Raw genomic sequence first — 27,191 nt, forward strand, 5'->3', positions numbered from 1 at the left:
GCTAATTACAACTAAGCGAGTAAATCGGTATATTCTCGTGATCAGCGATCGATACTCGAAACTGGTACAAACCGTACCGCTGAAGAAGATATCAGCTGCGCACATCGCACAAGCCTTCGTTCACCATTGGGTATTCGTGTACGGACCGCCGGTCAAGCTGCTGTCCGACAATGGAACACAGTTCACGGCCCGGTTCTTTCAGTATGTCTGCCGAATTCTCGGCATACGCAATGTGTTCACGACTACGTACCACCCGCAAGCCAACGGCCAAGTTGATAGGTTTAACCGCACACTGACTTCCGCGTTGCGAAAATACGTTGGAGAGCATCCCAAGGACTGGGACTTATTCAGCGACGCTGTGACGTTCGGATACAACACGCAAGTTCATCGAACTACGAACATTGCGCCCTTCCAGCTGGTGTTAGCTCGGGTGCCGAGAAGCATTGCGCTACAAGCGCAGCCAACTTTGGAGAAATTCAGCTCGTCACGAGCATACTACCTGAAATGGCAGTCGTGGTTGGAGAGCCTAATGCGAAGCGCCGATAGGAGTTTGCGGAAGGAACAAGCCCGGTACAAGCGAAATTTCGACGCACGCCTTCGCAAACCGCAATATGAGATCCCACCGGGGTCCTACGTGTTCCTGCGGAAGGAGCAGGGCACGGCTAGCGAACAGAAGCACAAGCTCGCGCAAGTCGCTACGGGGCCTTATTAGGTCAGAAGATCATATCAGCATACGGTGGTCATTGCCATTGGCGACCAGGAGGAACGCGTATCGCGAGATACGGCGGAGTTAGCCCCAAGTCCGATGGACTATGCGCCGGTAACCTGCCTACGTCAAGCGCTACAATTCCTGGGAGAGCCGCAGTTAAACGAAGAAGGAGGGGAAAACGAGGACGAGGAACGTCCTCACACACGTGCGCCTACGTCAGGGGACCAGGACAATTTAGTTAGTCAAACACCGACAGTGGAAATGCCGCAAGAACTACGCGAGTCCGGAAATTTCAGAGAGGTGGATGGGTCGGAAGACCTTCAGAAGGGGGAAGGAGACAGTTCGGAGAGAGGGGAGGAGACGGAAATCACAGAATACGTAATCGACCGGGTCGTCGACCACGATTATCAAGATGGAGATTTGATTCTCAAGGTGAAGTGGTACGGGTATACGCCCGAGGACGCGACGTGGGAGCCCATTGAGCAATTACCCCGTAGCGCGGCCGTCACGTATTTCCGAAGGAAAAGACTATCCTTGCCCGCACAAGTGTCACGCGCACAATCGGGATAGCCATCGTCAATAAAGTTCGCAGGTTGGAGACAACGGAAGGGTCAGAAATTCGAAGAGGGAACGGACCCGCGAGGTCCGCAAATGGGGGATGTGGAATCAAGGGAAGTAAGGCAGTCAGCCCTCCCGGCCGCCCTTATAGGAAGGGACTGACGCGCGACGCGTTTTCAAGAAATCGAAGTGATACTGCAGGCCCGTATGAGGCATTGAGTACACTCTGTGGTAATTCGTACAAAGGACAAAAGCCCTCCCCGAGGATGGACGCGCCCTGAGAAATGCCGTTGTGACGTGCTTCCGGAGAAAGCGACCATCCCTGCCGCAGCAAGCGACGCGAAGACTTGCAAGTTGGAGAAGGATGCAGGAAGCCCAAAGAAGTGGGCATGGGAAAAATAGAAGGGAACTGAATAGAAGGAGAGAATCCCGCAGATGACCAACCCGGCGATGTTCGCCACTCTATGCCACGAGACGTCCTACTGTACGTCCGGATGAAGCATCACGTCTACGGGGTACGCACCTGCACCGCCGCCGAGCGCACGTGAAGTGACGTTGACTTCGTGGGACGTAATTTAATCAGAAAAATTGGGTATGTCAGCAACGAGAGGCCGGATCGAAAAGGCGAATCGAGGGCCGTACGGTAGTCGCCCTTCGAAATTATAATCGAAATTATGGAAAATTTACTGCAAGCTGCAGTGTGCATGCAGAGTTGTTACCGCTTGCCATGGTCGACGACATCAATACTCTAAGTCGTCCGGAGGCCAAGCCTCACTCGCTCGGATATGAAGTTCATCGTCATACTCCCTCCCAACTCATTTGAACACGCTCGACGAGCAAACAAACCCGTCCACATGGACCATTGTCAAACGGACGCCGAAAGCGCAGCCACGCGCATCCCGGGAAGTTATCCTCCCGCGGCATAAGCAAAACGAGGGCCCCGCGGAATGGCTACAGCCGGCGACCCCTCGCCCCACTACCACGAGGATACTTGACGATCTATTCACAAGTTGGCTATCATAAGTCATCTTACCTTTAGTTCTTTGTTTTTATGTTGTTCGTTTTTGTTTAGTTTCGTTTTGTATTTTTTTATGTCAAGGGCACGACCCCGCACTGGAGACGGTCGGTCAGCGAGTCTGTAAGGACTAGAAGTGGGCTACCGTCGCGCTACAAGGAAGAGGACACCGCCCCCGTTTGCTTTATTTCTTCAAAAGGAGAAGGACCCGACAACGTCCCGTACCTACGGTGGACTCAGGGCCTGATACACTCCTTCCCAGTTCGCTACGTTCAAAAGGATCGGTCTCCGACAGCGGGATTGTATCCCACAAGAAAGCCCGATCTCGACGAAATCAAAAGAAAAATGAGTGACCCTCGTCAAGGGGATCGAAGACATCGCTACGTAATGATGTGGAAACGGAGGATTTTGCGATCTAGAAGAAGGTCACCGCAGATGTTCTCGTCAAGGCAGTAGCCCCCGAAGTATTGAGGGTATCACCTGTGCTGTGTTAACCAGGAGCCCTGGCGCGGACAATAAAAGGGAAAGGCAAACGCACTCACAGGAACCCACAGTGGCCATGGACGAACCGTGTCACTAGGACACCATAGCGAGAAGGACCTAGTTACAACTTACTATGATCCCCCTCTGTCTCCACCCGACCTCCGTAACAAGAACGGAAAGAAAAATTATATATATATCTCTATATATACTGGGACGATTGGTACTCGTGAGACCTGCTGCCAACTGTTCCTCGGATCTAACAAGCAAGGGAGCTCGCACAAGATAGAACGATGGTTCGCGGAACCGACGAATGGAACAACTACGGCGAAGCCAGATCGCGTGTACTTCGTACAATACTATGTAGCGTGTGGTTGATTCCCTGAACAACGCGACAAAAGGGTCGCCGGACTGTCGTCCAAAGCACGATCAGCTGTATTGAACGGAACGAATTGATATCGCAACACCCGAAGGACTCAGTGACACGCCCACGGCGTTTTCGATACGCCGTATCAACACGGAAGGTGGAAAAGGAAGCTCAAGAAAAATTCCACGAGGTCTGTGTGTCATTCCAGGAAGAGGTCGAAGTGAGGCCGTCGGCCTATATCGTAGAGACCCTACAGTAGGACTCAAGCGTGTTGACGGTCCGGATGAATGTGCTCGACCAGAGGGGTCGAGTACGTCGAAGACGATGACCCACAGTTAATTATTGACATCACTTGTTCACTGCAAAGGAGGGGTTACGCGGAGCAACGACACCGAGCCACGATCTCGGACGACCAAACTGCGCTAGAACGACGCACCCGGTAGTCGCGTCCCTCATCTATGGACGTCGTCCACGGGACAGTGCTGTACCGTGTTGAAAGGAAAAAATATTTCAACCGCAATGTGAGTGACCTCACACACCCATCTCAGGCCATTGAAGCACATTTCGAGCTGGTCGTCGCTCTGAAAAGAGCATCTGAAGGGGACGTCGATTTTTAATATTATACGGGAACGCGAACCCAACACGGGCGACGAAGGCGTCTCGTGACGCTCGACACGAACGTCAATTTTTGGAGGATGTAAGCCGAGTTATGGAAGAAGTCAAACACCAGGCTTACTTCCCCGTCATCGGAGAAACGGCCCTGCCTCTCGACGAGGGTCAAGCGTAACTGCCAAAGAGGTTTCCCTTCTATGATGCTCCCGTCAGGAGAGACGCCGCGAGATTCGCCAAGTTACGAATAAACGATCGTTTTTTCCGTCGACCACGTGCAGAGCTCCGTTTTTACGGCTGTGACAAACCGCGGATTTTCCACTTCTAATTACAAGGGATAGAGGCAGACCCGAAGTCATCTTGTCAAAACCAAGGACACCTTACGACCGGTATCGGGAAACTGATCGTGGACATCGTCAAGACCGCACATCCACCGTCCTAAAGGACAAGTACTCACACTGACAGGATCATGCGCTTCTTGGTACAAAAAACACACGTGCGAAACAATGGAATTGCCTCACTTTGTAGGGACTCTACGTGTTCTGGGAACGTGCGAAGGGGACCAGCACCAAGTGTTCCTGGTGACGCGAGGGAACTGTAACCAAACCTAAAAGCAGGTTGATTTGGCAGTTTGGGAGGTGACAGCGCAACGAATGTTGCAGGGGCCCCATCGGGTGTTCGACGCAGATCGAAGACGACGATCAATTCTTGCACCTACCATCCCAAGGAGAAAGAAAAATGGCACGGGAAGCTGACGCAAGGAAATGCACAACGTCACCAGCAAACAAAAAGTGGGCTTTGCGAAGGAAGAGGAGGTTCATACGGGGTAAGAAAAAAAATGATGAGCTTTTTAGCCCAACACCCGACGAAGGGTAGGGTGATCATCGAGGAACTGTACAAGGTATGCGAAGGTCAGTAGTGGCGACAATCTTTCATGATTTTTTAGGGACGTCAATGTTGGACACAGTAATGTGCCACGCACGGGCAAGGGGACAAGCTATTTTTTGGCTTTATCCATGACCGATCCGCTCTGTGAGAGCAGGTCAAGGGAGTTTCGAGGAAACACCCCCAAGGAAAAGACCACTGTCTTCATGACTCAAGCGCATGCGGACAGACCACGTGAGGCGAAATTGTCCGAATAAGCGGATCGCTTCCGAGACTCAAGGAGAGCCAGTAGTTCTGCGATGAGGGATCCAAACGGACCAAGGAGCAACTGAGGTTGCGAACATTGGTGTTGTACTGGGGACGACTAAGGCAAAAGGGGAGAAGACGTCTAGAAAAAATTGTCTGGGACCGCCACGCCCCGGCCGAAATGCAAGATGAGGTCATAAAAGAGGAGGTAACCTGAGACCAGGGGGGTACGCAGGTGATTCATTTTATTGGCTAAAAGCTACCGGATGACGTCGATAATCTGACGTCACTCCCAAAGGGGTAATAATCCGAGAACTGATCATGGGGAAGTCGCTCTAAGCGGCAGGTCAGTCGGACGGCTCACCCAAGGATTTTTTCTTCCGGAGTGAGGTAACGAGTCGAGCAAGGACTCGCAGATCATCGAGGGAAGCCCCTTGGAGAGCTTCGCCTTTGATGCCATGAGCGCGGAGCAATGTGCAGTAGATGCCAATGGCGTCGTCGCTCTTTTTGGGAACTAATGGGGATGGTGGGGAAGACAACACTTCCCTAACCGACAGAGTTTCGGTATGCCCTGCCAAGAGGATATCGGCAGCAGGAGGAGGAGGAGCAGGGGCTGCAAGGAGAGGGGAATCTGGAGCAGACGGTCGTGGACAAACGTCGTCTGCACGGGGATCTATGGCTCGTTGGGGAGCCACGTTAGGGGTTCGAACTTGGTTGCCGAATTGGCGACTGAGGCGCGCTTCGGACGGAGAGCACAAGGTGGATGTCCAAGGGTTGAACCAGACGAAGTCACCCGCCGCACTGTGACTTCGTCCGGGAGAAAAGGGCGTCGCTTCGCGAAGGATCGGGATGAGTTGATAGGGGGAACAACATCCCAGTCGACCTGATTTATCTTTTCGAGTAAGGAGTGCAGTTCGAAGTCGGTGTCCGCTCCGTCCAAGGGCACGGTATAGTCCAAAAGGCACATAAACTCGACGAGCTTTGGAGGAAGATACCACAGCCGCCAATAATCGTACGCCTCCCAGAGCAAGGTGGCGGCTACCTTCACGCACCATTCCGTCAAAAAGACAACCGACAACCCGTGACGAGGATCAGTGAGATGGCTTCCAAAGTAGGTAAGGATGGGACCGAGTTCTGCCCAAAATCCTTAGCAGACCTCAAATTGTTCCCACCATGAGGGGAGTTGCTGGTACCGGTTGGGGTAGTGTGACCGAGCAATTTCCCCCGCCTCTACCATTTGGTAAGCTAGGAAGTATCCTGTGTCCGATCTCATCTTACGCTCGAGTCGGACAGTATGCTGGAAGAAGGGGATGTTCCCACGGTTCATATGTCGCAAATTGAAGGGGAGGATTGCGCGTGTGTATGACACGGCATCGTTAGTCACCATCAGTTGGTTATGCCACAGGCGGTCCGCCTCGAGCACGGAGTCACCCCGTGTCCAGCTGAGGAGGTTGTCAAGGTAATCACGCTCCCCCTCCGTACGAAATTTACACGTGCCGCATCCGAAGGACGAAGGAATGAGGGCATCGGATAGGGATAGGTCGAGACGGCCGAGGACGGCTTCCATGAACCGCAGGAATAGGCCCTGGCGGCCACGAGGGGAGGAATGGCGCAGGATAGAAGGGGGAATGGCGATACGGGCACGCCAATCGTAGGAGGAAATGGCTTGAAGGGGAAGGTTACCCGGCAGCATCCCCGCACCGTCGGCAAAGACGCGCTCGATGCTACCGACGTCGCGCACGTCTATGGCGGAAAACCAAGGAGCGGAGGCGTACAGTAAGGGATAGTCGCGCATGGATTTACCTTGGAGCTCGGCTAGTGAGGGGTATCGACGAGGGGTTGATGAAGGATGGATACCGGGATGGAAGGCCGGTTCAGGAATGTTGGTGTCCGGGGGAAGTCGGGGTATGGAGGGAAGGTCGCGAAGAATGGAAGGCGTGTATGAGAAGCCCACACCGCGGCGACCGCGGGTGGTAGGTCCGGCAGTGGGATCTGATGAGGGAAACATGGAGATCGTCTTACTCTCACGCATGCGGCGACCGACGGTTGGAAGAAAAAGGAAAAAGTTGGGAAGCAAGGGAGTGAAGCCGCTGCGCAAGAGCGATCAGAAGGGGGATATGTAGTGCAATACCCGGCCTGGAAAAGGGACATCAGGGGGGTACTGTAGTCCGGATTGGGAGACTTCAGTGTGATTCATTTCACACTATTATTTTAATTATTTATTTTAATTTAGTTACAAATTAATTATCTAACATTAGATTAGATTGAGGATCTAGCGCCGAGAGCTACTGTAGTGGCTCCGGCGGGGCGATATATACCTTAGCCCTCTGGCTCAAGAGTCAGTAAAGGTAACCCGAGTTGCCAGAGTTTGATATCGCCTTGGTCGAAGTCCGTCTTTTACAAGACATTCCCTTTTACTCTAGCCTACGGTATCCTCTGCGCTCGGGGGTCCCCTTTTTCCTTATCAATTTTCCTTTACTTCCCTATCCTAATTTCCCTTAATCTTGAGTTGGTCCCACCTTGTAGGATTGCGATCCGCAACGTGACGTCATTAGCCATCGGGCCTCTGTGTTGGTGCACCAGTGGTGCTTTTCTCAGCGTTGGTTCCATCGGAATCTGGTTGCGACCGATCCGGTGTCGGTACTTTGCCATAGGGCAGTACGACGGCGTAGCGCTGCTACGTTTTCTTCTTTCCCGACGGGCTACGTTGCGACGTCCCCGTCGAAGACCTTATCAAGGGTATAAGGTGTACAAGGCGCTCTTCGAGCATTGGATTTACGACCCATCGGACCAGGTTTACTTAGACACCCCTCCGAACTCGTCGAGCAGTTGCCTTTACAAGTCTCTACCACCATTTACCGATCCCGGGCTGGGCCCTTCTCTTTGCCCCCCCACCAGGGATCCGAGCTACTGCGGGCCGCAAACCCGCTTAAAGAGGACAGGGAGCTTCGAACACTCCGTAGCGCTGTGCCGTTGGCAGTTGTTGTTTTTGTTGTTGTTGTTTGTGTTGGACCGTCGGACCTTGGTCTCTGCCTGACAGGCGAATTGCACTACAAAGCGCTTAAAAATGAAGAATTAATGGGTATGATGGAAGAATTCAAAGATGTATTTCCCAAAGAGTTACGGCATGGACTACCGCCAAAACGATCAGTGGAAATGAGTATAGATTTGGAGAAAGATGCAAAACCCAAGATGGGGCCAATCTACAAGCTCTCAAGAAAAGAACTTGAAGAAATGAAAAACAGATTGAGGATGCTCTATCCCTAGGATTTATCAGACTAAGCATAAGCCCTTGGGGAAGTCCAGTACTATTTACAACTAAAAAAGATGGAAGCCTCCGAATGTGTATAGATTACAGAGCATTGAACAAACAAATGATAAAAAATCAGGTTCCGTTACCAAGCATTGATGAAGTATGGGATCAAGTCGGTGGAGCTAAATACTTCTCGACGCTGGATCTTAGATCTGGATATCATCAAATAAGGCTGAAAGACTCAGACATAGAGAAAACTGCTTTTAGGACGAGGTACGGACAATACGAATACTTGGTGACTCCATTCGGCCTAACGGGAGCACTTGGATGTTTTCAAACATTAATGAACAACATATTTAGGCCCTTTTTGGATACATTTGTTCTTGTATACCTTGAGGATATACTTGTTTACAGCAAAACGAAAGAAGAGCACGTGAAACACCTCAAAACAGTATTAGATCTATTGAGAGAACACAAGCTGTGTGGGAAGCTATCAAAATGTGAATTTCTCTATCAAAACATTGAATACCTAGGACACATCATTAGCGAAGACGGTATTAAAGTGTAGTATAATCACCCCCAACGACGAGGGGGTGAGTACTGACAGTTCGGAAAAGACCCCGATCGGCGGGAGGATAGAAGCACGGCCCAACCACGGTACCGAGCACGGGCTCGAGGTAGCGGTGGTAGAGCGGGATCGGGGAGGACACGCGCACGCGCGAGCGATTCTACGCCTCGACGCCCCGGAGCGGTACTGGGTGACGATCCAGTACCGACGGGCGGAGGCGGAGTCGGCTCGTGGGCGTGCTGCGCGCGTCCTCAACCCGCGCGCGGTGCTACTCCTAGGTAAAACGGACGGAAACACCTGAGAGTAAGCGGGCTGACCAAGGTGGAGGATCCTTGACAAGTCCTTGCTTGTCGTCCTCCACCGCCGGCGGTCCGCTCATATTTAATATACAGAGTCACCTATCATAACATTACAGTAGTGCAAGTCGGCCTGCACTGTAGTGCTGTCAGCCGTTGGGGCTGGCAGCACACGTGTCGTACACGTGTGTGCGCGCACTGAGGTACTGTAGAGCTCGGGCTCTACAGCTATAATCTAATCTAAATCTAATTCTGAGGAGAGGGATATGCTACGTCAAGTAAACCCAAAGAAGCAGTGAAGAACTGGGAAGCGCCACAAAACGTAGCACAAGTGCAAAGCTTTCTAGGACTTTGTAATTACTACAGAAGGTTTGTAAAAGACTTGGCAACAATTGCGACCCCTTTTTCAAACCTTACTCGAAAGAATAATCCTTTCAAATGGGATAAAGCCGCAAGCTTTAGCATTTCAGGAGCTAAAGCAGCGATTAACAGAAGCACCAGTGCTAAGATGCGCAGATCCAAATCTGCCATATCAACTAACTGCAGACGCATCTCAAACAGGTGTCGGAGCGGTACTGACCCAAACCGACGAATCCGGATGTCGTCCTGTGGCATACGCTTCTAGAAAACTGAATCCAGCAGACCAAGGATATAGTACGCATGAGCGAGAGCTCTTACCTATCATATATGCCCTGCATACATGGAGACCATACTTACATGGTTCTAAATTCAAGATCATGACTGATCATCATCCGTTAAAATATCTGGATACACAGAAAACGTTATTTAGAAGACAAGCAAGATGGCTTGAATTCATGCAAGAATTCGACTATTCTATTGATTGCATCAAAGGAAAATCAAACGTCGTAGCTGATGCACTATCTCGACAGTATAGAGAAGTACATCATACATCATCAAATATAGTAAAACAGTTAATGGCATTCACAATGGTGAATGCAAGCCAAGAAACATTACGGAATGTACAAGAAGACTATGAGAACGACGAATCGTTCAAAGAAAAATTCTAGGACCCAGTAGAGCCCTATACAAAAACGGGACAACGGTTGTATTTCGAAAAAAGGCTATGCATACCAAAAGGAGAACTCCGAAGGACCATATTACAAGATAACCACGAATCATTATCTGGATCGCATAGAGGAAGTAATAAAACGACTTCCCTTATACCAAAGCATTACTATTGGCCAACTATGAAGAAAGATATCCACAATTACGTGAAAAATGCCTTAAATTCCAAGAGGCAAAGAGCTCAACTCAGAACCAACTTGGAAACCTAAGACCGTTTCCACCTCCAACTAAGAAATGACAAGTCATTTAAATGGACTTCATATTCGATTTACCTAAAACAATGGACGGTAAAACCGCAATTATGGCCGTTGTAGATAAACTATCAAAACGAACACACTTTACACCACTCGGATCGGACAACAGCGCCAAACCATAGCCACAACGTTCTACAAATAAATCTACAAACACTATGGACTACCGCGAAAAATAATATCAGATCGAGACACAAGATTCACAGAGCCCTTCTGGACTGAACTTATGAAAGTGCTTAAAGTTAAACTTAACTTCTCAACAGCATTTCATCCACAGACTGATGGACAGTCTGAAAGAGCATTTCGCACACGTCAGGAATTGTTACGCTGTTATGTAAGTTACACTCAGAAATACTGGGAAAATATCTACCAGGAGTAGAATTTGCTTACAACAATCATGTCAACGATTCTACTCGCCAAACACCATTCTTTTTGGAGTACGGTCAACACCCTTTCGCAATATCTGATATAACTCATTCAGATATAAGCGAAAACATGCACTCAAGTAACACCTCTGCAGATCGTTTTCTTCAGGAACTTGACACTGCAACTAAACTCGCAAAAGAATCAATCAACCAAGCCAACGCAAGAAGCACCGACACAATTAATACACATCGAAAACAGTTAACATTCAAGATAGGCGACAAAGTTATGCTATTAACCAAGAATCTACCAATCAATCCAGGGAGAACCAAGAAGTTCGCTCCGAAATACATCGGACCATTCACAGTATTGGAAGTCCTAGCAAGTGGGACTGCATACCGATTAGAACTACCGTTGAAATACCGAAATATTCATCCAACATTTCGCATATCGCCTTTGAAACCATACCAAGAAGACCCGAACAGACGACAAGAACCAACCAGGTTCAAGATCCATACAACCGCAGACAAGAAACTCATTGAAAGAATTATTACTTCTCGCATATACGACGGACAAGTACAGTTCCTTGTGCACTTCAGGAACACCAATCCAATTGACGACACATGGATAGACAAGGACGACCCTGCAATCACACCAGACCTCATTCAAACGTACAGCGATCACTTATTCGCGGACGAATAATGTTTTGAAAGGAAGGAGTTGTAAAGATCGAGTCCCACTCAGCCTCTTGACAGTAAACTTTAGACTGTAATTAAGAGCTGAGCAGGGCAGGGAGGTACTGTACTTGACTTGTACAGTACAGTACACGTGTCACTACAGGGCTCACCATGACCGAGAGGTCGTCCTCTTTGTCAAGAAATGGGGACTCTATACCGAAAAGAGTCCCCGAGGACGACCCGGTCAGCGCCGGCAGAATCCGAACGGGATCCTGCAGGCGACGAGGACCATGGTGAGACGGGAGGAGGAGTGGGAACATGGCCAGAAGAGGCATTTTAGTATGGGTTTTAATGGAAAAGTTCGATTTTAGTGTAGTCTAGGCTATTCTACCTGTAGAGTAGCTACCTTCAAGAGTTCTATAAAGGTCCCGGTTCGGAGCGACGGGAAGTTCGAGAGGCAGGCACAACAACCGTCTGACCACCGGAGCCCCCAACCTGACTAAGACAGAGCGCCAATTAGAACCTCTAAGTCAAAACCCCCGAAACCAACCGAAACTTTGAAAGAAAGTCAAACAATCCAAAACCTTGTCCACGTGTCCACCGCGCACCTGAAAAAATCTTATTCTTTGCGATGCACGCATCGCGAGTCCTACACGTTTCCGGGGAAAGAAAAAGGAAACAAAAAGAAAGGTTTCTATTGCGATTCCTGAAAAATATTGAATACATTACAGTATTGGGGTGTGACTGTACAGTATAAACCTTTCAGGCGGGTTGGCGCCAAGACTTCGGTTCAACTTATGACCTGAACAGTATCCAAGGGTACTGTTGCAATTGCGCATGCCGGGCGGTCTATGGAAGGCTTACACCGTCTGTGTCGTGGCAGTGAGCTTACACTGCGCGGCAGGTGTCCCGATTTCAGACCAAAACGCCCTGTCAGCAGGCCGCAGGCCAATGTGGGTACATCTCGAATTGAACTCGTCAGCCGCTACAGCGATCGGGCGCGTACGAAGTACCGAGGGACGGGCGTGGGAGTATCAAAGAGGTTGCAGCGATCGTGTGTGAGGAGTGTCGGTGTCCGGATGAATGGGCGTGCGAGCATCGGGTCAAAAGAGAATGCGGAGCGTGAAGGGGCGTCGGACCTGGGAGAGTGTAGAATTGGAGCAGCCTCCCGTCCATTTAAGAGTGGAAACACCCACAGGAAAAGAGAGCACATCATCAACATCAGGGGGTGTTGAGCAAGAGGCAACTGATCCGTTGCCGCGACTGTGAGGGCTGTGTGACTGGTTTGTCGCTGTTGCCATCGTCGCTGTGTGGCTGTGTCGCTACTGATTGTGCTGTCGCGTGGTAAGAGCCTCTCCACTCGCTTAAAGTTTGCAGGTCCAATGCAAATTTTAGACTTGGAACCAGGATATGAAAAAATCGCTCGCCCACCCATGCAGTTCAATCTAAGTTGGCTTTGAACTTGGATTAGAGTTTTTCGAAACAGGGTCCAAATGCAGGATATTTGGACCCTGTTTGTCCAGGATCCAATTCAACATCCAAGCCGAAGTAGCACTGTTGTACCACTTCCATTGGTCCAACACTGGACTCGAAATGGCGGGAAGCAATACCACCGAAACTCCAAAGCACAAGAGTGCATCGGCGCGGTCCACACAAGCATGGCTTCCCTGCGTCTGTCTCTCAAAGAGGGAATCACACAACTATGGGCGCCGGAAAGGGATGGACGGATGATGAAAGTGTTGTTGCTTGCAAAGCCTTCATCAGGTCCTCAGAGGATAGCACACGTGGGAACGGGAAAAAGAAGGACAAGTTCGCGGCAGAGGTCTATGATGCGTTCACACAAATCAAGAAAGACACTTCAGAGTGCCCATTTCTTTCAGTGGACCGTACAGGGGAAGCCATAGTACAACGGTACAAGAAAGTGCGATGTGAATGCCTGAAGATGGAGGGCATCATTGCGTCTATCAACGGCAAGAATCCCACAGGTTCACCAGGTGATGACGACCTGTTTCGGGCCGCTACCGCAGTGTATAACGGAGACGCAACAGTAGGTAATATGTACTCCTATTTCAATGACAGAACTCTTGGCGTGGGCCCGCCGTTCGCATTTACCCAGTGTCTGCACTATCTTCGAACGACGCACACCTGGCAACTGATTTGTCTGTCCAAATTTAAACCTCTGCGAGCACCTGGGGTTGTAGAGGAGTTGACACAATCAGTGGAAGGCATTCATGGAGTAAACACGGAGACAGTTGGTGGGCAGGAAGCGGCGTTGGTTGTACAAGATTCAAACTCACCTTCGCGATCTACGAGTCGCAATCAGGACGCAACAGTGGAGCTGAAAGGGTCAGACATGAAGCGCCCTGTCGGCGTGAAGAAATCGCAGACTGCGCGCGAGATGGCGAAACGTAACGCAGCCATTGCCCACGGGTCTGATGGAATTCACGCCCTTGCAGAGGCGTCGCGGAAACGAAACAAAATAGCCGAAGAACTAGTTAAAGTAGAGCGAGAAAGCGCGTTGATGAAGCTTTTTTCTATGGAAGGTACTGATCCCTCCCTGCGGGAAAGGTTTTTGAAAGCGGCTCAAAGGAAAGCACTCGCCGAGATTGAGTTTCATGATAAGCTAGAGGTTGAAGCTACATCTCTTTCAATGCAATTTAATGTTCCGAACAGTCCCCGATCTTCTCCTGACAGTGAACCCGTATAGGTATTGTGCAGGCCGTAAACTTCGTTCTTCGTCTTGCTTTCTCCGTGTTGGTTCGCTGTTCTCCGAGCGACTGTCCCAGATCCGTCGAGCCCGGCATGGGCCCGCACTTCGCTCGGACTCCGCTTGTCCCAGTCTCCGCTTAGGACGAGCAGAGTCCGCGAGAACAACGAACCAACAGGGAGAAAGGAAGACGAAGAACGAAGTTTACGCCCTGCCAAATACCTACACAGCTTCTAACTTGAGCCGTGAAAGCTCCAAACATGTTCTATGAGTGCCGTTACGAGCTTGCGATGCAACCCTTTCACCTTGATACCTTCTGAAGCAAGTGACATTGTTTCCAAGATTCTCATCGCCCCAACGCTTTCTATCACCATGTCCGTTTCGTCGTCATCCGAGTTGAAATTTGCGCTCAGTCCACCAGCACCATCGCTGCAGTACGAGTCCCGTCGAGCTTCAACAATTTGATTATGGAGAATCACTGCAGCCTCGGCAATAGTCTTCATTCTTTCCACACTCCACAGCTCGCACGCAAAATACAGAAGCTTAAAGCGTCTGAACAACACACCAAAAACACGCTCGACACACTTTCTAACACCTTCCTGAAGCTTGCAGTACAATTTCTCCTTTCTAGACGACGGGGTTGACAGACTCTTGACAAATATCTTCCAGCACGGATAGATGCCGTCAGTCAAATAGTAGAACCAGTTGAAAACCTTACCGTCTATGCTGTATGACGGTTCAACCGGTGGAAACCGACCATTGAGGACTTGTGAGAAGTGCTCGCTCACCTCAAGTATGTTGAGGTCATTTAGAACTCCTGGTAGACCAAACTGAAACGACCAAATCCAGAGATCCAGGTCACAGATTACCTCCATACGCAGCGTTGGCGTTCCATCTTTCCCTATCATGGCTCCCTGCAACGCTTTCGGACAGTTTCTCCAGTCCCAACCAGCGCAGTCGAGGCAACCAATACACCCTGGAAATCCAACCGCTGCAAACCTGCGCTCTATTCGTCCCAGGTCCTCTTGTGTAGGTTGTCGTAAATATTCCGACCTAAAACCATCAACCACCGCCGAACAGAACTCTGTCAAGCAGAGGGAAGCAGTCGTCTCTGAAACTTCAAACAGGTCATCAGCAAGATCAGCTGGTATCCCATATGAAAGCTGATACATCGCACAGATGACTTTAAGAAGGGGACTGATCCCCATCCTGCCAAGCGCATCAGGGCGAAGACCCTTTCGCAAATATTCTGAGTGTGCGACTGTGACTTCCAATACACTATTGAAGACATCGCGAGGCATACGGAATCGCCTTTCAAATGCTGATTCGGGTTGCTGTGGTCCGTAGGATGTAGTACCTGGTCGCATCATGTCGCTTGGCCAGAAGTATTTGACCATATAGTGCTTGTGTGCCCCATGGAAATCGCGTTTAATGTTCCCAGCCTTTCCAGGAGTAGATCCGCCATGACTTCCCTTTGTCTCCCCATCAGTACAGAGGCTTACCATATGTAGCCAAAGAGCTGCTGCGTAGTCCTCTGCATCATTTTCTACACCTTCATCAAGGAAAGCACGAGCAGCAGACATGATGTGACTGCTTGCTGGTTGAGTTCAGATGCGGACTCCGCACTAAAACAATGTGCCCAGTGAGCAGCGCATGGAATCCAATGGAAACGTGTCATCCTTGGATGAACCCAAAAATCCCAAAATTTAAATCTCGTTTTCCTCCTATCACAGCTTTACAGGTTTCACAAGTTTTGGAACTTGGACCCGAAAAGGGCTGTGCTGGTGGAGAGGCTCTAACTACTCTAATTTTAAACTACGTGCTGTTTTGTTTGTACTACAGAATCGAGAGTGCTACTGAGCTCGCGGCGGCTGTTCTGCTATACGCGCTTGCGGGAGACCAACCTGCAATATTACACCTCTGCGAACAGCCGTGCGGACAGCACCACCCCGTTCCCCTCACAAAGAGAAGTGAGAAAAATAAAGAAACAAAAAAGAAAAATTTATTACAGAAAAAAAAAGTTCAGCACCACCGTGTTCCCCTCACACCCCGTTCCCCCCAAAAAAAGAAACAGAAAAGAAAAGTTTATTACAGAAAAAAAAATCAGCACCACCCCGTTCCCCTCACACCCCGTTCCCCTCATAAAGAGAAATGAACACGTGTACTTTACTACTTTACAGAACAGAAAAGTTCAGCACCACCCCGTTCCCCTCACACCCCGTTCCCCTCATAAGGAGAAGTGAACACGTGTACTTTACAGAAAAAAGTGAACACGTGTAATAACGAGGAATCCCCTTTTTTCTTGCTTACACCTAGACTAGACTAACGTCTAGGAACAGCTGCAGCAAGTTTGGGTCAGGACTGATGGCGCTATGATGAGCCTCCAAAAGGGACAGCCTGGCTATCCGATGGGAACGCAGGGTACAGCTCGCCCGCTGATGCCCCGCAGCTCTAACCATTACTTTCGTAATTAGTTGTTTAGTTTAAGGTTACAGTCTAATAAACTACACAATGTGTAGTTTATTAGACTGTAACAAATAAAAAAAGAAAAAACCAGAAAAGATAGAACGGTGAAGCAGAGAAATGTCATTTCTCTGCTTCACAGTTATATTTTTTGTCATCGTTCTATCTTTTCTGTCTTTTTTTTTCTTCTTCAGCAATCCTCGCCTCATGAAACGAGCAAAAAAGCCGAGTCGCGATCACGTCAGCCTCTGCAAGTGGGCTCAGGGTGAATCTGGTCGTTTATTGGAGTATCCTACATTCCAGGACTCGCCAAAGCCGATATCACTGCGAGCATACGAAAGCAGGGCGATGACGTTCAGTGAGCGTATGCGAAGGGCTCTGGTTCATGACAAGCGAGTGAACAAGGACGTACTGCGTCATATTGAAGAGAAAGCAGACGAGGTTTGGGCACGGAACCCAGCTGTGTTGGAAGGCTTCTTCTGGGAGATTCTACACAAGGGCGTTCATGGGAAGCCGATAGCGGTGAATTACGGTGTTGACGTGGAGACTGAAGGGGCATAAAAGGGCTACCCTTCTGGCAGGGTCAAGTTTGGACATGTAAGCCGTTCTTTACATGTTGGATGCAAGAACCCCACAACCAGGCCATAAACGGCTCTCAGCCAATCACATCACTGTGGAGTTCAGTCTCAGAGCCTCTCAATGGCTTCCAACAACTGCTAAGAGGCATTACGTAGCCACAAATTATCCACATCGACTGAGCAGTAGAAAAAAAGTGGTTTTATTTTGGACACATCCTTTTGATTACTTCATGACCGTTTGCAGCACCCCGATGATGATGCTATGGACTATCCTTGCAGCTGTCATTGATCTTCGGCTTCTAGGTCTGTGCTGCGCCCTACTCAGCGACAACAAAGCAGCAGAGGCCACTTTCATCTCAGCTTTGTGCTTTTGTTTGCGCTGTCTTGCCGCGGCGAGGTCGTTCCTTCTCTGGTCTCTCACCACAGCCGCATGGGCCCGATGTGCAGCCTTGGCCGCCTTTTGCTTTTCTCTCTCCATTTTCTCCTCAACCTTTTGACGCGCTTGCAACCACAAAACCCCCCCACGAGAGCTATGTCCATCAAGGGTTAGAACAATAGGCACGTCCTGTGGGACCACAGTTCTGACAAATCTATTGAAATGCTCAATGAAATTTATGTATGTTCTGCTGCTCACTTGATCCATTTTTAATGCACTGTATTACCCCATCTCGCAGAAACCACTCCTCTTTTGTCAAGAACGTGAGGTCGCTACGCGTAAGCTCTGTTAGGCATCGTTTGGATGGTATAGTAATGGGCTCCAGCCACTGAGCCATAACTCTCTTTCCAGCAATGAAAAAAACTGGTGGAGCTTTGCGGCCTGAAGCAGATGCTACTATCAAAGAGGTTACATGTTTTCCGTTGCCAGAGGATGACTTAGAGATAAACGAGCCGCCGTGATTAGACCTACTGTCAGCATAGCTCTTTGTCTTCCGACCAAATGCAGTCTCAACTGCCGTCTCGTCCATATTCCATACTCTGTCTGGATCAGACAAAATACATGGATGACAACTGTTCAATCATTGCATTTCGTCGAAAAAGGTCTGCACATGCTCGAAACTCTCACCTCTTAGCTTCAAACTTTCCTTTTCTTCTGTTTTTCGAAGGCATACCTCCCTGTTCCGTGCCCGGAACGAACGAATGGCATCATCAATAGGTCAATTATTTCGCCATCTTTGGCGGCCATCGTTTGCAATCTGTGACATCATGTATCTGAGTCCAGCATTATCAACAGCAAATCCTCTCTGGGCTGCCGTGATAAGCCGCTCGCATATCATCTTTTCCTCTATGTACGTTAACACAGTAGGTCGACCACAACCAGCACCTTCGGTCTGCACTGCCTGAAGCGTAGCATCAATGCCAAGCCTTTTCAAAGTCAGGTTGAGATTGCCTACAAGCGATTTTTTGAGGCCGCTCATTTCGGCCACTTTACGAATAGGCCATTTTTGCTGAGTAGCTTGACAGCTTCGAGTCTTGCTTTGACGACTTCTTCCTTGCTTTGGTCTTTTCTGGCGATCTGCCGGGTCTGTTTTCGCATGGATAGCGGCATTTTTTTGTGTGTTGCAGTCTTGAGATGGGTGTAGTAGAAAGGGCGGGCTATGCAGACATTCAAAGTTTACCGAGAGTGTGATAAGGTGGATCATTCAAATTAGATCTGAAGCGGTGTGATTGGTTGTGTCGCATTGCCTAACCAGTGCAAGTTTGACAAGTTGCGTTGTTACAGCGGCTGGCAACATCACAGGTAAGATGTCCATTATTAAGCCATGTCCATATTTGACCCTGCCAGAAGGGTAGTGTCTAGACGACAAGCAATTTGACCTCATATGAGGTCAGTCATGGCCTCATATGAGGCCAGCTTTTTTTTTGCAAAAATATATAAATTAAATCGAAACTTTAAAACATTCAGTTTGGACACCATTTCTTTAACGTATACGCGCTCGGCAATAACATATTGCAAAACATTGGGATGGCGGTTGTCAATGCACAGAGAGACTAAGAATCTAATGAAGTATCAATGATGAGTTGACTTTTTAAACAGGCGTTTTGGTTTCGAAGATATCAACATAAAACGTTTTGAGGTTGGTCAAAAAAGGCTCCTTTTTGGGCATTTCAAAAATGGCTGGAGAAGACGTGCAGATCTCACCAAACTCCACCCTTCCACAACGCAGAAGTCAACTGCCGTGTCGAGAGTATCTTTTTTCCATCTTGTTGAGCTAGCGCAAGTCGAGAAAAATAAGTTGAAAAGTGACCTCATATGAGGTCATTTGTCACCTAGACACTAGTCGTATGTGGAATGGTACGGCATGGATGATACCGGTCGTCTGGTTAAAAAAGAGAAGCGCCCTGTACCGGGAGGCACGAAGGAAGCCTCCAAGGCTGAAGCCACTATGACCAGCGCCCCAGCCAAAACAGAAGATAACATTGATGAGGATGAGAGAAAGCGTTCGAATACAGGGGGGGTCGCTCAATAGTGCCTACTTTAGTAGTGCCTCCCTCTATATAGTGCTATGGCTCCCCCTCTGGCACAGGTTATCATAAGCCCATACGTGTATCATCTGGCATGGTTCAGTTTTACGATATGGAGGTGCGACGGCTGGAAAATATGGCGACGAGTACAGTACCCTTGGGTACTCCATACTCAAAGGATTGAAGTTCTACATTTTTAGTTGTGTTCTACTGGCTTTTGTGCTTTGCGTGTGCTTTGTTCCCAAATATATGTATACTGTATCAGCCTCCTTTATATAGTGCCATCCCTCCAATAGTGCCATATCTAGAGGTATGTCACGCTATAGCACTATATCGTAGGAGGCACTGTATTGGAAAGCCCTCTGCACAGCGATGCAAGAAACGAAAGCGAAAATTAGAAACCTCTTTTGCCGACTTTCCCGGCCCCAAGTACCATGTCGGCAATCCCAACATGGAAGGTGTTTTGCGTCACATGCCGCGTATGCCGGGAGTGAACCACTCAATGTTCTACGTCGGTCACATGTTTACGCGATTTTGTTGGCACACCGAGGATGCCTTTTTGAATTCAGTTTCCTACCTGCACCGCGGAAGCGCTGGTAAGATTTTGTACGCTATACCTCCGAAGTACGCAGAAGCTTTCGAGACATATGCTGCCGGGAGTGTTTTTAATGATCGGTTGGCCAACGACTAACGTTCTGCACAGAGATATCTGATGTGCAAGACAACCATATTTGATCCGAGGGAACTGAATAGCCGAGGGATTGAATGCTATCGTATTCGGCGCAAGCCAGGTTTCTTCGTATTGACAGCACCTCGTGCTTATCATGCTGGATTCAACTGCAGTTTCAATATCGCCTAGGCTGTAAATGTTACCAAACCAGGATGGTTCCCAGTCCGCCGACAAGCGTCCCGCTGTGCTCGCCGAGGGGCCTACAGTTTGATTGTACCATACGAATACCTCCTGTTTCATGAGGCCAAATCGCTACAAGGCGCATCTAGGTACTACAAACATAGAGCGCGCGTTTCTCACTGCAAAACACGACAGAGACCCAACCCGGAGCTGGCAGACGCTAATAACCACCGAGTGCATGAAAAAGATGTGACGACGTCACCGATTAATGCCGTCTCCCAATAGTGCCATTTTTAGGGTCTCGCACGGGGCGGCACTAATGAGTAGGGTCCATTGTACTGTACGTGTACAGTCGACCCTACGCATTAGTGCCGCCCTCTGTAGGGACTAATAATACGGCACTAATTCGGAGCGGCACTATCAGAAAGCAGAATCACTACCCGGCCAGAACTGTTATTAGAGTCTGCTGTTGTTGCCTTTGACCCTGTCTCTCATGCCTAGCTTCTAGAAAAGCTCGTTTTGCGGACCTCAAGTGCGATAAGGCATTGCTCACATCGCACTCCACACCCAGACTCTCCAAAGACCCAAACAACCTTGCTAACACTACAGCACTCGGTACGGCCCGCCTCTCCGTAATTTCACACTCGCCTTCTGCCACACAATCATCCATCATAGCATCACTGGCAGACCGCTTCTGTAGCTCTCCACCATAATGTATTGAATCGCAAGCATCACCAATAGAAGCTTCTGCCACAAGCTCATTAGTCTCGATCTCAATCCATTCCTCCACATCGCAGAGTGCAAAGTCTTTGTTCCGAGCGTTGTAGCGGTGTTGGTCACAATTTGTTGGAGTGAAGGAAGAGATCGTTTGATGTTTCGGATGGTTCGCTCTGAAATTTTGAACTGACGCATAACTGTGGTATTCGCATTCCCGACCTGCAGCAGATGCCCAACCTCGATTTTCTGTGCAATCGTAAAGCGCGTACGCTTCGCTTTGGCGATCTTTTCAGGAGTCATGTTAGGGTCTTTGAGTGAGGTGCCATCACGTCACCAATTGAGCTGAGGCGCATGAGGAGTGGCCGATGACGACGTCGTGCATGACACGTGGCAGAACCTGTGTCTGCCGGTTTTTGCGGCACTAATTCGAGGGTGGCAATAATGAAAGCGGCACTATTGCGCGTCCCCCCCCTGTACCTGTTTCTCAATTCCAAATTCATCCGCACTTCAAAAGCAAAGCTCTGTGACTGCTCAAATATTCTTTTTGGTGAATGCATGTCTTAAGCCGAAATATCTCTTCGAGAAAAGCGTTGTGCAACACTGGACTGCTTGCTTATCCACGCTGCCCAAGAAGCGCCATCATATACTCTTCCATCGCCGACCCGCCTCCCCAGAAAGGTTCGAAATTCAAACAAAGCTCTACGGAAACGGTGTGAAGAGCACCGTAGCTATCCGGACAGGATCACCAATTCCACATGACATCGTGCGGTGTCATGTGGAAAGAATTCTTCCCATGTGACTGTCCAGTTTTAATAGTTTTCGTCAAACGCTCGTCCAACACGAGCTCCACTTTCGGCATCAACAATCTCACTTTCATCTACAGGTCGTAGTAAATCTAGTGCTTTCAGTCTCCGCTCTGCGTAGTATTCGATGACATCTAGAGAAGCGGCTCTACGTTTGTAAGCCTGAACGGTACGCCTTAGAATATCACGCTCGGCAGCCACGAGTCCCTTTGCCATCGCCCATCGCTGCGCTGCGACAGTATCTGCAGCATCACCGTCATAGCCTGAATCTTCTGACATGACGTACCCGTCTAGAGCATCTTCGCACGCACCGATAATCGTGTCGCATACGGCTTTTTCATTGTCGGGGCTTATCGGTAGTGAGAGATGATCCCAAATTTCACTACGGAAGACGGACTCTAGCAGGAAAGCGTCTCCAGTTCCAAGGCAGAGTAGACGCAGGTAAACGTCTAGCATTTCTGGGGGCTCCCACACTGCTGTGTCTGTAGCTGCCAGATCAAAGGCGGCAGGAGCTTGTGATGGGATCCCACAGTCGTCGCCGTATTGCTCAAGAATTTCCACCTTATCTTCGTAAAACCGATCCATTGTTGTGAGGGCAAATACCATTTCCACGGTGTTGGCAGAGGAATTTGGGAGAATCGTGCCACGCTCAACTAGCAAATCAGCATTGCGAACCGATGCGCCAGCATACAGCGTGAGCTCGTCCGCAGGCTGCAGTTCTTGTTGCGATACGAGTTTGACCTTCCTTTTGGAACTGAAAAACATACCCGCGGACCCTGTTTCCAACCGTGATGAGGGACTGACTGCCGTGTTCATTTGCGACGCCACAGGAGCAAAAATTAGTTCCTTCCCACTCGATACAGATGAGCTCCGTGCGTCGACTAGAGCGATTGCCCATCGGTATAAATCGAGTGAGAAATCAGCTTGAGGAGCTTGAAACAGCTGGTTTCCCACTTCACTATTTATTTTTTCCCATTCTTCTAGCACACCTCCGGCAATTTCAAGCAAGCGGTCGTGCACGAGTGAGCCTTTGAGCCATTCAAGTTGCTCAGATGGCCACAGAGTTGCCGCGTCAAGCTCTCCCGGACCGGGGATGGATTTAATTAAGGGGGCGACTGAACTGCCGTCTCCCTTCGCGCGTTCATATAGTAGTTGTAAAGCAATCCACGATGCTGGAGCCAGGTCGTCAGCTCCGGACCACTGTTTCAAAGCGCTGACCTCTGCTTCCAGAGAGGAGCGAGCTGTTTTTGACGAGAGAAACACAGATTCAGGAAAGGAGGCGAGTTCGGTGTTTTTCAGCACGCCCTTTCCCGATTTTGCCAAGTAGATACCGAGTTTTGAGCGCGAGTCCGTCGGCGTCAACACGAGATTTTCGTTAATAGTAGCCTTGTTAGACAACAACCAGTCCGCAAGTAAAGCAGTCGGCGCTACTGCAGGGCTTTGAAAGGGCATATACCGGTGCGGAGCTCGTCCTCTTCGGACTATTCGGTAGTGGTCGTAATACTGGCGCACGGGAATACATGCCTGCCCTGAGAATACGCGATGACGTGGGTGCGACTGTGATAGTGATATGGGCAATGAGGACAAGAAAGCCACTGTATTCATGGTCTCGAGGGATGCCCTTTCCATGGTTGTATCCCTTTCCGACAACGTAAAAACTATGTGAGAGTTTTGCTCCGGTGTCAAGTTGCGCGGCGAAACTCGGGCGGGAAAAGCCAGACACGACGGGGCCTTACGCACGCAAACGTCCGAATTGAAGCGTGTTTTGGTGGCAACGCAGAAGGCGGGGGATACAGGGTCACAAATAAGGGCCTTGTTCGATTGCGGCGGTGATGCAAGCGAGAGTCGTGGCTGTTCCCGCCCTTTTGCAAGTTCGGATCCGCTCGCTTTACGGTGGGAGCTCAGACCAGCAGATTGGGAGTCAGGATGGGGTTGAAATTAGACGCGGATTTAAATTGGGACACGTTTCTGGCTCTCGAAATATTAAAACGGTCTACTACGCGCCTCTCCCCCACCCCGCAATAAAACAGTCCCAGTAGTGTTCAGGGTGCACCGAGGCAGAGACAGTCCTCCTGCGCGGGAACAGTTTTCGCCGAAAGAACGGAGGCCCCGTCAGAAATGAAAGGCCATGACTGCTTCCCTGTGCCATCGCGTTCTCCAAATGTTGGACGGTGGCATGCGCGCACTTTGCCGGACTAACTCTTATCCCGCTCACATGCGGTACACGAGCCTTCATGCTTGCAGCAATTCCCGCATGTCGAATGAATGAACTCTACAGATCCCCCCTTTCTGCCTCTCCTCATCGGAACCCTTACCACATCCGTCGCCTCCTCATCTTTTCCGTGGTTTTTCACTTTGCCTCAAGCTATCCGGTGCGACCAGCTTCCCAACAGTTTTCGTCGCCATTACGCGGCCTCGTTTCTCCACGAGTTGATGTGGCAGACTTGGTCGCACCGTGTCCTCTCGGCATGGGCGAGGACCAGAACTCCCATGCCCAAGCATTGGTTGTCCATATTCAAACCCTGGTCGACGAAAGTCCTAGTTCCGCGCTGGTACAGACTATGGGGCCGAGTGAAGTGCTTCCCTCAAACACCGCTGAAGCGGCGGTCGAGATTGCGCCGACACCAGATGATATCTTTGTTACTCCTATGCCAAGCAGCACCGAAGATTCATTTATCGTCACGCCGGAGCCCGCAGCAGAGTCTATCGACGCATCTCCAATCACCGTTGGTGACACCAGTGGGCAAGCTGACAATGCAGTTGTTTCATTGACAGCAGATCCTCAACCTTCATCGGTGGTTCAACCAGCAGGACCGCAACCTTTACCGGACCCACAAGCATCGCAGACCCCCAGCCCTCGTCCTACGGTTGCAGGCCCAACGATGCAAACTCCGAACACGACTGGACCGACACCCGTTGCAGAAGCATCAACGGGACAAGTGCAAACTCCCTCTGCGGGGCCGACGATCTCCGCAGCGCCAATTAAGCAAACGCCATCAAAGATTCCGGTTGTCGCGGGTGGAAACGTATCCGGGTCCACCACCAGCCCATCATCGAGCACCATAGACGGGGCCAGGAGTGGAGGGGGGAGGGTGGGTCTCATTGTGGGGTCTGTAGTCGGGATCGTTGGGCTTGTATGCGTGGTGAGCGCTGTGATTTTCGTGACGTCGCGGTCGCAGTACCTGCCGTTTCTGGCGGCTATATCGCGGTCAGGGGACAGCCGGGAGTTTGTGGTGCCAGAAAGGACGATACCAGACCGAGAGGGAGGGTCGCCGAACTCTGGGAACACGCCATGGCGTTATGAGGCGAGGAGCTTGGATGAGGCTACGGACAGCTCTTGACAAACAGGTGCTGCTTCGTTGTAGAGTGAATTTTCTCTATGTGGACATATGAAAGGTATACATACATGACTCCTGGGTTTAAGTGTAGGAATAAAATCTGGCGAATGTCTGCCCATGCAGATGTGTTTACTGTACCAGTAGATCGTAATAGCTGTCGGCAAATATAGCTGTCTGCATAGGGATCACTGAAAGAGGAATTCTACTTTCTTGGTCTCGTGAGACGGCATTTTCGGAACCAAGACAAGCAACCTCCTGGGAGGTTGCTTGTCTTGGCTGGGACCAGCAACTCCCTCGAGCTTCATCCTCCGCCTGCGTCCCGTTTGCATCCCCCGCAAGCCGTGTTGCCAGCTCCCATAACTCTGTCTCAGATGCTACGGGGTGACTTTGTTGTACGAGCGTTGCCCCGTCAACAATCAATGGGAAGGTGAAGGGAAGGACTGCTAGACTAGGCGACCATACGACACGTGGCTTAAAATACTGCGCTGTACAGACAAGACAAGCAGGAACGTAAACGCAGATTCGTGGCGTGTTAGACGCGGGCGGGTCTTATGTCTCAAATTGGGCCCATGGCACGGCCGAAAAACGACGCAAGAGAAAAGATAGAAATTACACTATTTGGCGACATATTCCCGTTTGTCCGCAACATACAGTATCCAACCGGCACGCAGTTGCGCCTCGCCTCCAGCGAGGAAGTAACCGCATCACCTTTCCATCCTTGCTTTTTTCTCCCCTCCCCCCCACCCCCCCCTGCCGCCGACACACAGCGTGCGAACCGCACGCACGGCGATTCCCGACGACGCCAACCCGGCACCGAGCGTCCATGCGAGCGGCCAGGCCGGCGGGCAGGCGGATGTCGCTTTCGCGCGCGAGCTCGAGCTCGCGCGACCCATACCGAGATGTACGGCAGCTGCACACGTCTGGCGCGGCGCGCGTGCCCGGGCAAGCGGAAACTAACACGTGAGGCAGGACTCGATTCCCGCGGAGCAATACGATACGTCGCGCTCGCGCTTCAGCGACGCGAGCTTGTTCGAGCGCGGCGCGGACGGCAGCGCCAGGACAACGTTCCCGTGGCGGACTACGCTTGTGGCCGTGCTGCTGTTCGGTATCGGGCTGATGTTTTTGCTGCTCGGCGTGCTGCATTTTAGGGATAAGGACCGCGGGACGTCGATCGCCTTCATTTGCTTGGGGTGCGTCACGTTTCTGCCCGGCGTGTATGTCGTGTTCAATCTCGTGCAGGTGCTGAGGGGGGCGCCCGGGTTTCATTTGTCGGACTGTAGGTCGCTTTGCTTTTTCTTTCTTTCTTGTGACGGACGGCTGGGAGGCTCTACAGAGGGAGTTGCTGACGTTTTTGTTTTGTTTTTGCGTTGGTGGACTGATAGTTGCGCATTGGGATGATTATAGGTGGTGAGGAAGACAATGGGAGTACGAGAAAGAAGAAACCTAGTTTAGAAACGATTCATGAAGAAGCGGATCGGTGAACGTCATGGGTTTCCCAAAACGGATTAGCCGCTACCTCTCGAGGTAGGTGGGGTTAACCGGAGGTGCCATTCTGTAGCAACACGCAAGTGCAGGCTGTAATGCAGTCGACGCTTCCTGGGTCGTCCTCGCTGGCGACGTCCTTGTTGGCGAATTCGGTGACGTCGGCATCCGCTAAAAATAATCATATTACGCCATTTCTCGAGCAGCAATGACTGCAAACATATCGCATTACACCTGTGCCGCTTCCATCATCTTCTGATCATGCCCAATGATTGGGCCCCAGTTTCACCCTCTCAAAAGCGAAACGGGTCCCACGCTACAAGAGCCAAAATGTAACCAGCTCGGCACACCAAACAATTCCCTCCCCCCCCCCCCCCCCCACGATGAATGGGTGCGAAACACAGGTGGGGAGAATTTACATCGTACC

At 50.2% G+C, this 27,191-nt stretch overlaps 8 protein-coding genes; 3 read left to right on the top strand and 5 right to left on the bottom strand.

Annotated features, from left to right (window-relative positions):
* Positions 1-14,303: 14,303 nt before the first annotated feature.
* Positions 14,304-15,653, bottom strand: CHC_T00002185001 (hypothetical protein). Its single transcript, XM_005713157.1, has 2 exons — positions 15,428-15,653; positions 14,304-15,391 (listed from the first exon to the last, which is right to left on the bottom strand). The coding sequence occupies exons 1-2, from the start codon at positions 15,651-15,653 to the stop codon at positions 14,304-14,306; spliced, it is 1,314 nt and encodes a 437-aa protein (XP_005713214.1).
* A 3,347-nt stretch (positions 15,654-19,000) lies between these two features.
* Positions 19,001-20,544, bottom strand: CHC_T00002186001 (hypothetical protein). XM_005713158.1 is given in 2 exon segments: positions 19,001-20,139; positions 20,140-20,544. The coding sequence occupies 1 exon segment, from the start codon at positions 20,542-20,544 to the stop codon at positions 20,140-20,142; it is 405 nt and encodes a 134-aa protein (XP_005713215.1). The 3' UTR covers positions 19,001-20,139.
* A 1,406-nt stretch (positions 20,545-21,950) lies between these two features.
* On the bottom strand, positions 21,951-23,573 carry CHC_T00002187001 (hypothetical protein). Its single transcript, XM_005713159.1, has one exon. The coding sequence runs from the start codon at positions 23,571-23,573 to the stop codon at positions 21,951-21,953; it is 1,623 nt and encodes a 540-aa protein (XP_005713216.1).
* A 367-nt stretch (positions 23,574-23,940) lies between these two features.
* Positions 23,941-24,093, bottom strand: CHC_T00002188001 (hypothetical protein). The gene has a single exon (XM_005713160.1). The coding sequence runs from the start codon at positions 24,091-24,093 to the stop codon at positions 23,941-23,943; it is 153 nt and encodes a 50-aa protein (XP_005713217.1).
* Positions 24,094-24,105: 12 nt separating this feature from the next.
* Positions 24,106-24,213, top strand: CHC_T00002189001 (hypothetical protein). Its single transcript, XM_005713161.1, has one exon. It carries the CDS (start codon positions 24,106-24,108, stop codon positions 24,211-24,213), a length of 108 nt encoding a protein of 35 aa, XP_005713218.1.
* A 613-nt stretch (positions 24,214-24,826) lies between these two features.
* CHC_T00002190001 (hypothetical protein) lies at positions 24,827-25,401 on the top strand. XM_005713162.1 is given in 2 exon segments: positions 24,827-25,285; positions 25,286-25,401. The coding sequence occupies 1 exon segment, from the start codon at positions 24,827-24,829 to the stop codon at positions 25,283-25,285; it is 459 nt and encodes a 152-aa protein (XP_005713219.1). The 3' UTR covers positions 25,286-25,401.
* Positions 25,402-25,411: 10 nt separating this feature from the next.
* Positions 25,412-25,742, bottom strand: CHC_T00002191001 (hypothetical protein). Its single transcript, XM_005713163.1, has 3 exons — positions 25,737-25,742; positions 25,573-25,656; positions 25,412-25,534 (listed from the first exon to the last, which is right to left on the bottom strand). The coding sequence occupies exons 1-3, from the start codon at positions 25,740-25,742 to the stop codon at positions 25,412-25,414; spliced, it is 213 nt and encodes a 70-aa protein (XP_005713220.1).
* A 109-nt stretch (positions 25,743-25,851) lies between these two features.
* On the top strand, positions 25,852-26,958 carry CHC_T00002192001 (hypothetical protein). XM_005713164.1 is given in 5 exon segments: positions 25,852-26,183; positions 26,252-26,368; positions 26,431-26,558; positions 26,665-26,693; positions 26,694-26,958. The coding sequence occupies 4 exon segments, from the start codon at positions 25,852-25,854 to the stop codon at positions 26,691-26,693; spliced, it is 606 nt and encodes a 201-aa protein (XP_005713221.1). The 3' UTR covers positions 26,694-26,958.
* The last annotated feature ends 233 nt before the right edge of the window (positions 26,959-27,191 follow it).

This window comes from Chondrus crispus, genomic scaffold (genome assembly GCF_000350225.1).
Source record: "Chondrus crispus Stackhouse genomic scaffold, scaffold_129, whole genome shotgun sequence".
Taxonomy (NCBI): Eukaryota; Rhodophyta; class Florideophyceae; order Gigartinales; family Gigartinaceae; genus Chondrus; species Chondrus crispus.